This window comes from Strix uralensis, chromosome 1 (genome assembly GCF_047716275.1).
Source record: "Strix uralensis isolate ZFMK-TIS-50842 chromosome 1, bStrUra1, whole genome shotgun sequence".
Lineage (NCBI taxonomy): Eukaryota > Metazoa > Chordata > Aves > Strigiformes > Strigidae > Strix > Strix uralensis.
In genome coordinates this window covers 109,439,259-109,453,705 of record NC_133972.1, presented here as the reverse complement: position 1 = coordinate 109,453,705, position 14,447 = coordinate 109,439,259, and the positions used below count along the sequence as shown (strand labels likewise).

Here is a 14,447-nt window from a genome sequence, read left to right as displayed (position 1 = left end):
AGTTCAAAAACTATTAAAGGCAATCATTAGATTTTTTTGGAAATTTTTCAAAGAGTGTCTCATGAATTTACAGAATCTGAAGTAGTTTTGTAATACCTTTCCCAGCATGATTCCTTTATTCCCAAGTGCTGTATTTGCATTTTTCTTAGACTATACATCAAATCATACTCACTTATCTTTTTCTCTTGAACTTTGGTAGGTCCTGTACAAGAGCCTGCTAGTCATCAAGAACAAGAAGGGGAAGATATTAGTCGTGCTTTGAATTTAGAAGAAGTGGTACAAGAATCTTCAAATGAATGGCAAAGTATAGGCAATGTTTTTCGATGACACCTTAAAATTTGAAAACTAAAAATGTTTCTGGGACTCGAATTTCTCAAAACAAGTTTTCAGAAAAGTAAAAGATAGCTTTTACAGTTAAAGCTTCAAGCATTGAAAATATTAACAATAGAATAATATATTATAGTTTTTTTAATTATTTACAAAAATTACCTAAAAGAATCATTCTTTTTTTAAGCTTGTAGAAGAATATTGGGAAAACATCATTTAATGTGTGCTAAGTTGTCTGTGAATCAATGAACTCAGGTAATACTGTATACAGTTTCAACTTCTAATTCACAGCCAGTATATCTATTTGAAAAATAAACTGGAACTTTATATCAGACTAGAATGATTCCCATTTTTAAAGGAGGTGAAGAATAACTGTGGGAAAACCATGAAACTGTCGGTCAGCTTTCTTTCTTATGTGCTTAGAGAAATAATTGAGGTTGGATACAAAATGTTACACAGTAGATGCATGCAGTATAAGATAGTTTTGGTTTTTTTACAAGGCACAAGAAAGCTCTGTATTTCTGTTTTAAGCTTTTTTTTAGTACATTTTGAGATTTTGTTGAAAAAAATAAAATGCCATGAATTTACAGCTTTTCTTGAGTTAAACTCATGCGAGGGAGCATGTTCATTTCCATTCCAACCGTAGAGGCAGTTAGTTGTTTTTACATTAAAAGTCTGAGGTTTTAAACTCAGCAATAATTATTTAAAGAGAATCCCAATTAGAAGAAGTTCCAGCGAAAGCCTTCTTTTATGTTTGCTGTATTGGATCAGCAGGTACATCTCTCAGTATCTGTGGAAAACGCAGCCATATACTAAATCTGGGAAGTAAACCTACAATTTTGTGTTAGCAGTGAGAAATTTAGATGCACACTAGGTCACCTATAATATACAATATTCCCCAGTGCTGTAAACAGTTATCATTTTAAATCTGTAAATTCCTCATTATTTGTGAATTTTGGAAATGTTACTTTTATTTGTTGCTGTTAAGTCATTGTTTCAGCAAAACTACCTAGTTGACTAAGTAATGCTTTGAAAGGTGCCACTTGTTAAGTATATTCATAACAAAGAAACACTGGAGTAAAAACATAGTCATCTTTTAGACATTCCAAAGACAGAAGCTCTTATTTTTACCTTGTTCTTTTGAATTTTATTTATATGTTACATATATATAGATATATATATATGTGTGCTTGTATGTATATGTATATTTAAAGTTATATGAGCCTCTGTGTGGCTGATCAGTATATTTTGTAAATACTAATCCCAGTTGCAGGAAGTTCATCTTTTCGGTTTGCCGCAAGTACTTCTAGATCAGTGGTGGATTTGTTGTACTATAATACAGAGCTGGATTTTAATTTACCTTCTGGAAGATAATTGCTCTCCGATCCAAAAAGCCCTTTTCTGTAAATATTGTCTATACTTTGTCTATGATACAAACTAGTTATTTCAGATTGCTGAAGCAAGAAGTCACTGTTGGTTTTGATAGGGCATCTCTTAATTCTTTTGTTAACTCTTTGGCATATGTATATAAGTAATATAGTTGGTGACATGAAAATAACACTTTTGTTATGTGGAATATTTAATTCAAAAACATGTTAAATAATATTACTTTTTTCCAAATTCTGTTTTGTGTATTTTTTTTAAGCATTTGGCTAGGAAATTCTAAAAACTCCTTTCACCACAATATTGCGTGTCTCAATATAGAATGTAAAGAATGTATGTGAAGTTCTTCCAGCAGTGCCTTTCCTTCTGGACAGCCTGTTAGTGTTTCAGCTGTTTAAAAAAGACATTATATTATACAGCTGTCTGAAGGCATAGTGGCCCCATGGCATAGCACCCTGTTTATCTGTAATAATCCAGTACAATGTCCTGCGTTGCCTGTACCATGTATGTGGCAATTGAGGCACGAACTCTTCATGAAGTGCAAAAGGAAAGACCCTTTATTATTACAATAGTACATACTTATGCTCTGGTTAAACCACTTCATAATTAGCAAATCAGCAATTAGACAGCTATCTACCTTTTCTCCTATCAGCATAAGACCACTCTAACACGCGCTGTTCACGCAGCGGTAACTTTCCACAGGTCAGTGTTGCAGCTGTCCATTGTTTTTCCCTGCCACCTTGGCACAACTTGGCAGTTTCTTCTCACAAGGCCTGTTTCTCATCAAAGCCTTGCTGCTCATCAGGGGCTTCGCAGAGCTGACAGGCCGATGTCGACTTGCCTCTCTCCCACACATGTATAAAACCTTTTCCCCATTCTTTCAGAGAATACTGTGTAAATGCACAGCAAAGTTTCTTGGAGTTGATTTGCTGCGTAGGAGATGACTCTTTCCAGAGGTTGCCAAATCCAGTTTGACAGAAGTTGATTTACAGCTGGTTACGTCCAGGTGCAGATCCATCCTTCATAATGGGAAAGTGATTCCTGAATACTTGAAAGCATTCAGTCTGCTCTAGTTGTGATTGTTTTGCCAGCAAGTAAAAACTGGTAGTGGTTGATACTCGGGTGAGCATGTGCTAAAAGCAGATCTCATGAGTAAAAAGATACAATTTTTAAATGGTCACTTCTCAAACTGTTATGTCTTGATTAGAGGCAATGAGTGTGTGTTGTAAGTCTTGGAAGTGTTAAATAAGCAACATGAATTACGGAGTCAGCTGACATTTTTCCTGAATTTGGTTTGCTACTCCTCCAGTGCTTGGAGTCTGGTCACTTACAGTAAATAGACTTTTAAAAATCTTTTTTGTAACATGGTATTTGATTTGCTTCCCTGCATCCTCTTCCACCATGAACTTCAAGAATTCACTCTTGAGTTATCCTGACAACAGAGGTTTTTACAGCCCAGTTTCCTGGATACGATTGAGTCAGAGGTTTTCAGATCAGTGCATCTGTTGATGTTCAGTACAAATACACTGTAACCAATATGTTGATATTTTCAAAAGCAATACTGAACTAGATTACATTTTTAGGTAGCAGAAAGAACTCTTGTGCTAAGGCACGACATCCTTGTCTCTAAATTGGAGAGACATGGATTTGATGGATGGACCACTTGGTGGTTAAGGAATTGGCTGGGTGGTCACTCTCAAAGAGTTGTGGTCAACGGCTCGATGTCCAAGTGGACAGCAGTGAGGAGTGGTGTTCCTCAGGGGTTGGTGTTGGGACCAGTGCTGTTTAACATCTTTGTTGGCGACATGGACAATGGGATTGAGTGCACCCTCAGCAAGTTTGGGAACACCACCAAGCTGTGTGGTGCAGTCGACATGCTGGAGGGAAGGGATGTGCCATCCAGAGGGACCTGGACAGGCTTCAGAGGTGGGCCTGTGCAAACCTCATGAAGTTCAACAAGGCCAAGGGCAAGGCCCTGCACATGGGTCAGGGCAATCCCAAATTCGGGCTGGGTAATGAGTGGATTGAGAGCAGCCCCATGGAGAAGGACTTGGTGGTATTAGTGGATGGAAAACTGTGAGCCAGCAATGTGCGCTCACAGCCCAGAAAGCCAACTGTATCCTGGGCTGCATCAAGAGAAGTGTGGCCAGCAGGTCAAGGGAGGTGATTCTCCCCCTCTACTCCACTCTCATGAGATTCCACCTGCAGTGCTGCGTCCAGCTCTGGGGCCCCCAGCTTAAGAAAGACACGGACCTGCTTGAGCGGGTCCTGAGGAGGCCATGAAGATGATGAGGGGGCTGGAGCACCTTCCTTATGAGGACAGGCTGAGAGAGTTGGGGTTGTTCAGCCTGGAGAAGAGAAGGCTCTGGGGAGACCTTATAGCAGCCTTCCAGTACTTAAAGGGAGCCCACAGGGAAGGTGGGGAGGGACTCTTTCTCAGGGAGTGTAGTGACAGGACGAGGGATAACAGTTTTAAACTGAAAGAGGGCAGATCTAGATCAGATGTAAGGAAGAAATTCTTTCCTGTGCGGGTGGTGAGACACTGGAACAGGTTGCCCAGAGAAGTTGTGGCTGCCCCCTCCCTGGAAGTGTTCAAGGCCAGGTTGGACGGGGCTTTGAGCAACCTGGTCTAGTGGAAGGTGTCCCTGCCCATGATGGGGGGGTTGGAACTAGATGTTTTTTAAGGTCCCTTCCAACCAAACCATTCTATGAAGTCTATGAAATGAAGAGCCACATTGCACAGTGGGTAAATGAATAGTGCTTAGGAATGTCTGTTCTTTCTGGTTTGATGCAGTAGTAGGCTTATACTAGTCTCAGGCTTTTCGGCTTGTGTCTGCTCAAGTATTTCTTTTGGTTTATTTCTTTTTGGTTTATGTCCATTCCTTCAGTATAAGCAATGACACACTCCTAGTACTGGTTGTGCATTCTTGTTTCAGGAAAAATCCTTTGGTTACAAACCAGATAGCCACTTAAACTATTTTCCAGCAAAACTACTAGTGAGTAATTATAAGAATAAATTTCAGTCTAAGTTTTAATCTCTTTTGAGACTTGTGTTGGTAAAATAATGCTTTAAAGTACCATACCTTTTCTTCTATAGGAAGTAAATCCAAAAAAGCCACTTCCAGCTTCTGGAAAAGTTGACTGAGGGGAAGGCAGAGTGGTGAAGGCAAGGAAGACGTTTTGGATAAGTTCCATAGTTCTACAGTGCAGTGTTTTGAAAGATGCGTTTCTCAATTTTTTTTTTTTTTTGCCTTAAATATTCTTTCCCATTTTTGAAGGCTGCTTTAAAAAACAACTTGATTTTCACGTGCCCTGTACAAAGAAGATACTTTGTGCTATACTTGTTTATGAAGGGTAGGATTTCACTGCCTGTACATAAGCATTTTATGCCTTGCGATATCCTTCTGGCCTTTAGCTGCCGCTTCACAAAGGCACTGGCCTCCTATAAATCCTGTGTTGTATTGTCAGCCTCGTGGGCTGTGCTAAGTCACCAGCAATGTCACTAGAAGCCTGTGTGCAGGCAACTGGGTCCTGGGTCCCAATGTGTCATTTTCTAGTATCTGAACATTATTCATAAATCATGAAAAAAAACCCCACAGAACTTTATAATTTTCTCTTGTAAAAGACAAAGCTGGTCCAAGTTTCATTTCAAGTTGATTACTTTATTTCAATAATGAATATTTTTAAAAGCTGTGTTCCTATAAGAACAATACATATTCAAATTAAATCAACTATTACATTGCAGAGTATACATCTGAATGAAGCTACAATAGAAAAATACACATAGCAACCAGTGTAGGTAATAGAAGATGTAATATGTGTGTGTATGCTTAATAATTTTGGTTGTTTTGTTTTCTTTAGTCTCTATGTATTTTCTATCCTCTCATCTTTCATTGCTTCATATTAATGGACACTGATTTAAACTTGCAATAATAGATTTAGATGTGAAATGCAACTAACAAACATATTTATAGGTAACTTTTACTGGGCATTTATTAGGAATGCATTTTCAACCTGGGAAGCATTAACTGTAGTCTGCAATGCATAGGCTAAAACTAAAAAAATAAAATCATTAATCAGACATTTAAATGACATCTTGAAGAAATGGTAAGTTTAAGTAATAAACCAGTGCAATTCAGAAGAGCTTTTTATTTCCCTAAGTGTGGTTTGACATACCATTGCCACACATTAATTTTAGTAATTTGTGAACAATTAATATCTAAATCTAACTCAGCTCTAATTTATTTCTATAAGGCAACTACAGTACAACAGTTAAATGTTCACAGTAGTTTACTATGAGTTGGCTTTGGTGCACTGCCCTTAATAGGCATCCAGGTGTTACTCAGGCAAAAGATGAGCCGATCAAATATAACACTGCTGCAATGCCAAGAGAAAGATCTGAAATTCTAATGCGAGATGTGCAGGACTATCTGAGATACCAGTACTGAAGGGCTCTCTTTCAGAAATTAGACTTATTTGTTTATATATTTATTTGCTTATTTATTCTACTGCGAAGTTAATGCTTTTGCAGCAGAGCTTGTGTGAAGCACCAGTGATGTCCAGTGGTCACTTGTGCAATCTTAGATGTTTCTTCTCTGGGAATATCCCTTGTTTCTTAACATTAGTCTAACTCAAATTTGAAATCCTCTTTCTCTCCCTCATCTGCTCTTAATTCTAATGGTTTGGATGCGATGAGCAATACATGGTATGAAAAGAATTTCCTTATTACTATTGCTCCGCATCGTATTGATTCTACAACATCTGCCCCCTCCCACATTTCACATACCTTGAACTCCCAATGTTTGGTAAACCTTTCCATGACTGCCTAATCCTGTTATAAAAATAAATTATTCTGTGAGTGAGAGAAGGAAGATTAAAACAAAAAAAAAACCCAAATCAAAAAAAAGTATTTGGATAAACAGTCCTTACAACTTCTGCACATGGTGGATTTTTTTTTTTTTTTAACAGCAGTGTCTCAGAAATTCATTAAAAGCAGTGCTCAGTATCCAAGACATTAGCTCTTTATTTGTAATTCTGATGTTCACTAAAACGAAACCAGAAGACTTGAGCTCAAATTAGGTGCTTGGGAGAAATAAAGTCCAGCATACAGTTAGGGCATCCTCAAGAAGAATGAGTAAAGTCAGAGATCGTGTTACCTCACATAAAATAAGGAAAACATGTAGTAAAGCTACTTTTTGTGTTCCTTTCATTCAACTGTTGGTCAGGGATTGCCAATAGAAGTTTGTATAATCTACTGCATGCAGAACCTAATTGGCATTAAGTAATGGATTGCATCTACCTAGGTAATTGTTGCAGTTGTTACTAATTTTAAGGCAGTTACATTATGAAGCAGAGTACATGATCCTTGGATGGCATCTTAGAGCTTCAGCGCCTAGCAACTGGTGAACCAGACCGCGATCCAGGTCGGGACCCAGAGCCTCCCTGTGGAGGGAAGAATGGAGGTAAGTTAATTAAAAGGTACTGTATATTTGGGGCTATAAATTGAAAAGCAGTCTGTAGTGCCACAGAATTTTAAATATTAGCTAACGAAAACAGCTTGCAGTGGCCTCTAGCATATAGCTGAATATTACTGGAATTTTCATTTCAAAGAGATGATGCTTTTCATATATTTTCACATAGGATTAATTTACTCTCATTAAATCTCTCATACAGGGCTAGACAGTCTCTCCTGAATTATTTGTAGGTGCATGTTTTTATTCAGGCCTTCCCAATGAAAGCAGTTTACTTACTTGCACATCCTGGAAATTTTCATTTTTATGGCTACCCCTGAGCTGTTTGTATACTTAAAAAAAACCCAACAAACCACCAAAATCAAAACCCACAAACCTTGCATACAAGTTGTAATAATCTCACCGCTGAAAGAACTGAAATGTAATAATTTTATTCTGTCATATTTATTAGGGTAAATTGTTAATGTGATTGTGTCAACATCAATCTTGTATGGAAAGCTCAGATGCCAATACAGGAAAAAACTAAGAAAAGATAAAGGGCTGAAACCTGGCCTATTTTTACAGATAATAAGAAAACATCAAACTAAGAAAAAAAACCTTGTGACAATTCATAAATCTGCAACTGAGAAAAGCCCTACAGCAGTTTTATAGCAGAGATGATCCAAGCTGAAATTTTGGCCTTTCATTTTTGGAATTTAAAGATTAGGCTAACTGGGTACTTTTCCCAAGGCTTTAGCAACTTTCTAGGCAAACCTTGAATGATATACTAGGCCCACAAATGTGAGATAGTGTGGGAATTGTTACTGCAATCAGTTTATGACTGTTTACTTTAAAGAAATTAAGCATACATGTTTTCTTTCTTTCTATTATTTTTCTCATCTTTCAGTGCTCCCTCCTTAGTTTTACTGAACTGTTTGAAGGAAAATTTAGTGTAATCCACTAGGTAATTGGCTTTTTTCTTTCAAAGTGAAAAGACTGTAAATCTATAGAAAGAGTTATTAATGCCTCCTGCTATAAACAATGGGTCTAAATCAAATGGGCCTTAATCTGGTGTGAGTTCCAAAAAGTTCCAAAAGTTATAATGGTTCGGAAGAGGCTATCTAAAAAATGGAACTGATATATTATATCATCAGATATATATAAATCCAAGCTAAATAGTTGTGATGGTTATGTGAAAAAAGAGATTGTTACATTTGACAGAGATTATTATTGGATATTTTCAGATGTTCAAAAGAAATTTTACAAATAATGTCAGTGTATAGCCATGGTATTCTTGATGTATCTGAACTCCACTAAAAAGCTACAAGTGAAAATTAGACTTAAAAGGTGAATGTCTGATTTTTACCTGGGCCTCTGAAGAGCTCATTCCTTTTCTTAGATTGCAACATAAGAATTCTCACTATCTCCTTGAAGTTTTCAAGCTGTCACTTGCTGCTGCGTATGTTTGAAAAACAGCTCTACAATGAAAAATAACATACCCTAAACCATGTAAGAGACAAGAAATATGTTTTTGCTACAAGTGAAGGTGCTGTTATGTCTCCTGCTGCAGAGAAGAGTAGTAAGAGTCTGAGATGATGAGCTCTGCTAACGGCATCTCAGACCTTCTGTCTTGAAGTTGAGATCACTGCTGGTTGCATTCTTCATGTGCGAATAGTATACTAGGTGATCTGTTACGAGTGAATCCTTCACTATCTTTGAGGAAAAACACAGTCTTAGTTAAAGTAGCTGCCAGTGGATGTGATGTGCTTTTCACGTGTCTTTTTCCTGACATAAAATGTGAAAAATCCTCACAACTGACTTGTTTTCCTGTTCTGTTTTCATTTATTATCTGTGTTGGTGGGGCTGTGCTGTGACTCAGAATGGTGAATTGAACCAGATGATTAATCTGACCAAATGTTTATTTTTCATATGACATAGCTTTCTAGTTTATCTGACTATGTGGTGTCGCAACTTGTTGTACTGATGTATTATAGGAGTTCTCCCACCTGAGGTGGGAACAAGGGACTCTTCAAGGTGTTATTACATCTCAACCAAATACATGTCCAACACTGCCCTATATACTACCATGCTGCAGCTTATCAGTTTTCTTTAATTTTCAATATTCTGAATAATTTGGCAGCAGCAGCAAGCTGTGTCATCTCATTCATCTTGTTTTCCAGGTCATTTGTGAGTTCAGTAACAACACAGATCCTGGTGCGGATCTTTGTGGGACTTTGTGGACTTACCTTCTTTCCTGATGGTAACTGACTCTGTATTTTTACCTTTGTTTTCTGTCATGTAAGTAGTTACTAGGCCATGAGATAACATTCTGTTTTATCCATGCAAATCTAATTCCTTCAGAAGCTTTAAGGAAATGTGGTTGTTTCAAACATGGCAGGTTCTGAAGAGGTTTGGCTTCTCTTTTTCTTGGACTCTATTTTTTGTACTTAGAGTAAGTTCAATTGTACTTTACCAGTTTAAAGATTTTGGAAAGAGTGCCCTGGCCCTCATGATAGGATCCCTTATGTCCCTTGTGAGCAGATTTATGCTCATAGAATTTTCCGCTTCCTCCATATCCTGGCTTGTGTCCTTCACCACCCTGCAAAGAAAAATTTTCATATATATTGCAAATTATCACATGCACATTACCATATGCACATTGTAATCTTTGTGATCACTGAAATGTAATACTCAAATGAGAATTTTAGAGGTGTTGAAATAAAATAATATTTTATGTAATAAACAAGGATGAAGAAAGATGTTAGGAAATTATCTGAATATACTCAAATCTGAGGGAAGCACCAATCTGTAAAAGACGAATTAATAATCAAAAAATGGGTACTCAGAAGGTTAACCTGTGTGATGAAACTTAAAATGTTTCAATTTCACCAGTTCTAAGATGTCAAACATGTCAACTAATTTGTGTTCTTCTGATAGTGAAAGAAATGCTTAATGGCTTGAAGGCTTTAATATTTTGTCTTAAAATGCAAGTAATTTAACATGTCCATCTCATGTAAAGTCAGACCTGTGGTAGAGAAGTAGAATTTAATTAGTTGTGAGTTAACTGTGGGAAGAACCTGTCTAATAACTCTTTAGGCAGATCACTTCTTACTGAAAGGGGTTGCAAGGAAAGGTGGGACAATAAACTTGAATTAGTGACAGTGTTAGTTTTGCAGACTTTATAAGAGCAATTGGAACTGTGGAATAAGTCCCCATCTCATCCCAGCCCTCCATCCCATTTTTGTCCTTCCCAGGAAAAGAAAAACGCAGCAGATGAGTCTTCCAGGAGTCTTTAAGGGAAGAGAGCTTTGCCATGCAGCGGATTTTGGTCCCTTTGTGCTAAAGCAAAAAAAATTATCACTGCAAGGCTGTCAAGTTGCTGGATAAGAGCAAGCAACAAAAGTACCATCTTAAAGTGCTGTGGGAGAAGGGAGGAAAGTGGAACAGGAGAAGCAAAATAGCAAAATAGAGACAAAATTATCACGTTGCTGCAGTAGCTTGAGGCAATGGAGCAAGATATGCTTTGGCCTGGTAAATAAAGTGACTGTTATTGAAAGCACATTCATCACCTACCCAGCTAAATCTGGTGAGGGATAATCCTCTTCCCTGTACATGCAAGAAATAGAGACAATGACATGATGATCACTATGGAACGTAGCATTTGGGTGTACCATACACAGAAGAAGATGAAAATGCCATAAAAAGTATGAAATACTGGCCAGATAATGAGGCAGGAGTTGAAAATAACAATCTGTATAGTCATTCCATGAAACAAGGCAAAGTTCTTTGTTATAATTACAAGATCTGACTTCACTAGCCATGGCTTGTCAGTATTATGTACTTTAGAAACCAGCTGAGCTTAGTTAATGTAGGACAGTTCCTGGTGGGTGAGGCTTGTTTGAAAGCATTATCTATTATTGGTTTATTATAGAAAGCAATCACAGCATAAATTCAGTATAAAATTCCTGCAAGCGGCTTTGATTTGTCATGCAGCAAGTCAGGAAGTGCATGAGGAAGAGAACCATGGCTTTTCTGTCTTAGTCCCTTGCTTTAAATACTCCAGTGATAACTCCAGATTTTACTTAGTGCCATTAAAGAAAATTAATCAGGCTAGCAGTTGAATTGGTATAAATTAGCCCACAAAAGATCTCGGACATTGCTTGAGCCCCTAAAAACACTTACCTTTGCTTGCATTGGGGGAGGAGTACGGGGTGAGACCTAAAAACCAATACAAAAAAGTTGTAAAACCAAGGCAAAAATAAATGTAGGGAATCATCAAGCCTTTTGCAAATTATCTATGAGTTGGTAGGATTGAATGCTATCTAAGTACTTGCACTGAGAAGCTCCTCTGCTGTCTTAGGCTTTGCCTAGAACACGGCAGATTTTTGTCTATTTTTAAACAGAAAAATTTCCTTAATACAGCCACTGCTGAAGTCACAAGGACAAAACCTGTCAATGGTGAAGCTGTATAATTGTAATGGTTGTTGTTGAAATTTGACTATGCTAATGGAGAGTTCACCCACTTTTTTTGTAGCATTTCAGTATTGTTTGTGTTTCCAGGTAAAAATTATTTTTGTATTTGAATGGCGTGATGAGCTCAAAGGCACAGGACAAGTCACAAGGCTCAAAATAATGGCCAGTGATTGGGGAGTTATTTGGTTACTGATGGATCCGAAAGAAAATATTTCATTTCAGTACATAACGAGAAGAGAGAAGACTTACAATGTTCTTGAAGAAGTGGACTACAGGGTTGTCATCACCAGGCCGGCCGTGCTGAGATCTCTGGGGGATGGACCCTACGTGGTGGCTAGCCCTGGCTGCATGTATATCCTGAAAAGCAGAATAGGCATATTGCCAAGTCAGCCAGGAAGGAAAGAGAATTGCCGACTGTATGAATAGAAGAGTCGTTTTCACCAGGAACAGAGAGAAGAGAAATATGCCTTGGAAATCTACAGAGATTGCAACCTACAGTTGTCAGTGCTGTGAAGGAACAATTTTTTAATACAATGGCAAATATAGAGCATGTATATGGACATATGTTGTGCATATATATATATGGGTATACATGTTTTCACATTACAGCCCAGTGTGGAATTGAACCTGTTATTGGAAAGTTCTGATAACAGAAACCTTGTAATTTTCCTTCTTTCATAAGCAGGATTGTAGAATGTAATTTTAGAAACGAAACCTGAAACGTAGAAAACCTTAAAATGCTGTTGGGTCATTCTCCATGTGAGAGCAGGAATGGATCATGTATCATTTCTCAGTTCCCAAAGACTACCTAACACCGATGAACTGCAAGAGCAATGTTTTTTTTTAGAATGAGGGAATCAAATGAGACTGACTATACTTTCTATTTTCAGTAGGACTTCCTGAGTAATACAGAAAGAAGTCCAGTAAGTGAAGGTAAAATAAATCACAAAAATAACACATTGTGAAGAGTGAATAACTTGACTGGTACTTAGAGTGTGATGAATCTGCTGTGGTGAAAATAGCGTCAAAAATGCAGTGTAGTTACTGCTATCTGGATGCAGTATGATGAAGTTTAAAAAAGAACTGTTATGTAAGACTGACCCAATTACAGACATCTGCCTATGAGTGCAAATGTAGAGGCACAGGGCTTCATGTTCAATGCAACAGATCTGAAGTATGTGCAATGGGGAACAGAGAAGGTAGGAGAGAATGAATGTAACAACGGTGCTGCAATGGTTCTCTTAGTGTAATGAATCCCCTGAGAATACAATGACATTATAAGCATCGTGCGGATACTAAAAATTTTCATTGGCCCCTAAAGATGAAATGGAAATCCATAGTGAGACAGTAGCTCGCGTGAGTGCTTCCCTATTAGTACATACTGAGTGAACATTTGACTGTAGAACAGTACGAATAGTTATTTAAAATATACTTTGCTTTTATCACGTACAGAAAACATTGACCAACTTGCAGGGAAAAAGTTTAGTCTGATTGTTGGAGTGGGACTCCTGACTCATGAGCGGTTTGGTGATTTTTGAGAAATAAGTTAATATCTACAGAACAGATTTTCAAAGGTTTGGAGTCTTTTTGCACTTTGAGTGAAATGTCGTGACACCAGTAGCTTTCAGAATGACACTGACTGCCTCAAGCTATTACTACTGAAAATGGCTGCACAGAGATTTCCATGTTCTAAGACAGGAGTCTTAGAACAAGAATAAAGGTCCCATGAAACCATCTAGTGTGTTCAAAGCTGTTACACAGAAGTTTTATTTTTAAGCGATTGGTGTCAGATCTTATGTGAACTAAATGGATTTATATTATGTTGGATCATGCAAAATGAGAAGAAATATCCACCTTCATGAGTGGCCTTTTAAGTTATGTAATTCTGAGGAGAAATGAAATTCGGACATTTTGTTTAGAAGATTAGTTTCCTTAGGATAAAAAATGAACCAATGCAGAGAAGTTCAGCTGGTATTTATCAGCATTATTTTTTGCATGCCAATGATTTGTAGAGATTTACTGTTTAAAAAAACAGGATTTTTCTGAATTTTATTGTATCTGCGTGATTTCTGTAGTGTTAGGCAGTCAGTCCAGCTTATACTTCTGCAACAGGTTCTACTCTGTCACTAGTTCCAGTGCTGCCAAAATACCCTCTGCTGTTATGATTAGGAAGAGGGAGCCAGTAAGGTATCAACATGTGTTTAGAACAAGTTCCTTCAGCCATGTATTTGTCTTTTTACTCTATGTTGAAATGAAGCATTGCTTTGCCTCTGGAACCAGCTGAATGCCTTGTCTTTGGGATAAGTACCATGATAAATACCATGGTGTTGCAGATCTGAACATCCATCTTTAGCAGCAGGAAGGGGTTGCTACCTAGCTGCAAAACTATTGCAGTACGTGAAGCAGAAAGCTCCAAAATCAGATTTGATTGCATGCAGCCTGCAACTCTGCAGCAGGCGATGGCTTGCTACCAGGCAATTAGCCCAGAAAAGCTGGGGTAATAGGTTTTTACAGTTTAGATGAGGTTGAGTTCCTGAATTGAGCGTTCTGATCAATTACTAGATGGGAATAATTTGGCTTACTGAAAAGGTTATCGTGTAACACACACAAGCTTTCTGCTGTTTGTGGTGCCAAATGCCAGCACAGTCTTTGACTGGGTCCCCTTTTAAAGCTTAGCAGGTAGTACCAAGTGCAAAGCCATTTTTAATGATGGTTCTGTATGAGTTTAATACCATGGTTTTCCCAGTGTTACAAATGAAGTGCTTTCCCTCCATATTATCATCAGCAAGCTTCATCTGTGGTCAGAATCTTCCA

General features: G+C 37.8%; 2 protein-coding genes across 10 annotated transcripts in view; one reads left to right on the top strand and one right to left on the bottom strand.

Moving 5' to 3' along the window:
* Positions 1 to 1,947, top strand: part of ZNF236 (zinc finger protein 236) — a 96,393-nt gene extending 94,446 nt beyond the window's left edge. For all 8 annotated transcript variants that reach the window (XM_074877031.1, XM_074877063.1, XM_074877022.1 and 5 more), the window contains one exon: positions 200 to 1,947. In XM_074877031.1, coding sequence (XP_074733132.1) covers positions 200 to 327 — 128 coding nt within the window. In that variant the 3' untranslated portion in view covers positions 328 to 1,947. The remainder of the gene's footprint in view (positions 1 to 199) is intronic.
* A 3,404-nt stretch (positions 1,948 to 5,351) lies between these two features.
* Positions 5,352 to 14,447, bottom strand: part of MBP (myelin basic protein) — a 90,686-nt gene continuing 81,590 nt past the window's right edge. For both annotated transcript variants that reach the window (XM_074876987.1, XM_074876998.1), the window contains 5 exons: positions 11,883 to 11,990; positions 11,343 to 11,378; positions 10,734 to 10,766; positions 9,634 to 9,759; positions 5,352 to 7,152 (listed from right to left, as the gene is read on the bottom strand). In XM_074876987.1, the coding sequence (XP_074733088.1) occupies positions 7,096 to 7,152; positions 9,634 to 9,759; positions 10,734 to 10,766; positions 11,343 to 11,378; positions 11,883 to 11,990 (360 nt within the window). In that variant the 3' untranslated portion in view covers positions 5,352 to 7,095. The remainder of the gene's footprint in view (positions 7,153 to 9,633; positions 9,760 to 10,733; positions 10,767 to 11,342; positions 11,379 to 11,882; positions 11,991 to 14,447) is intronic.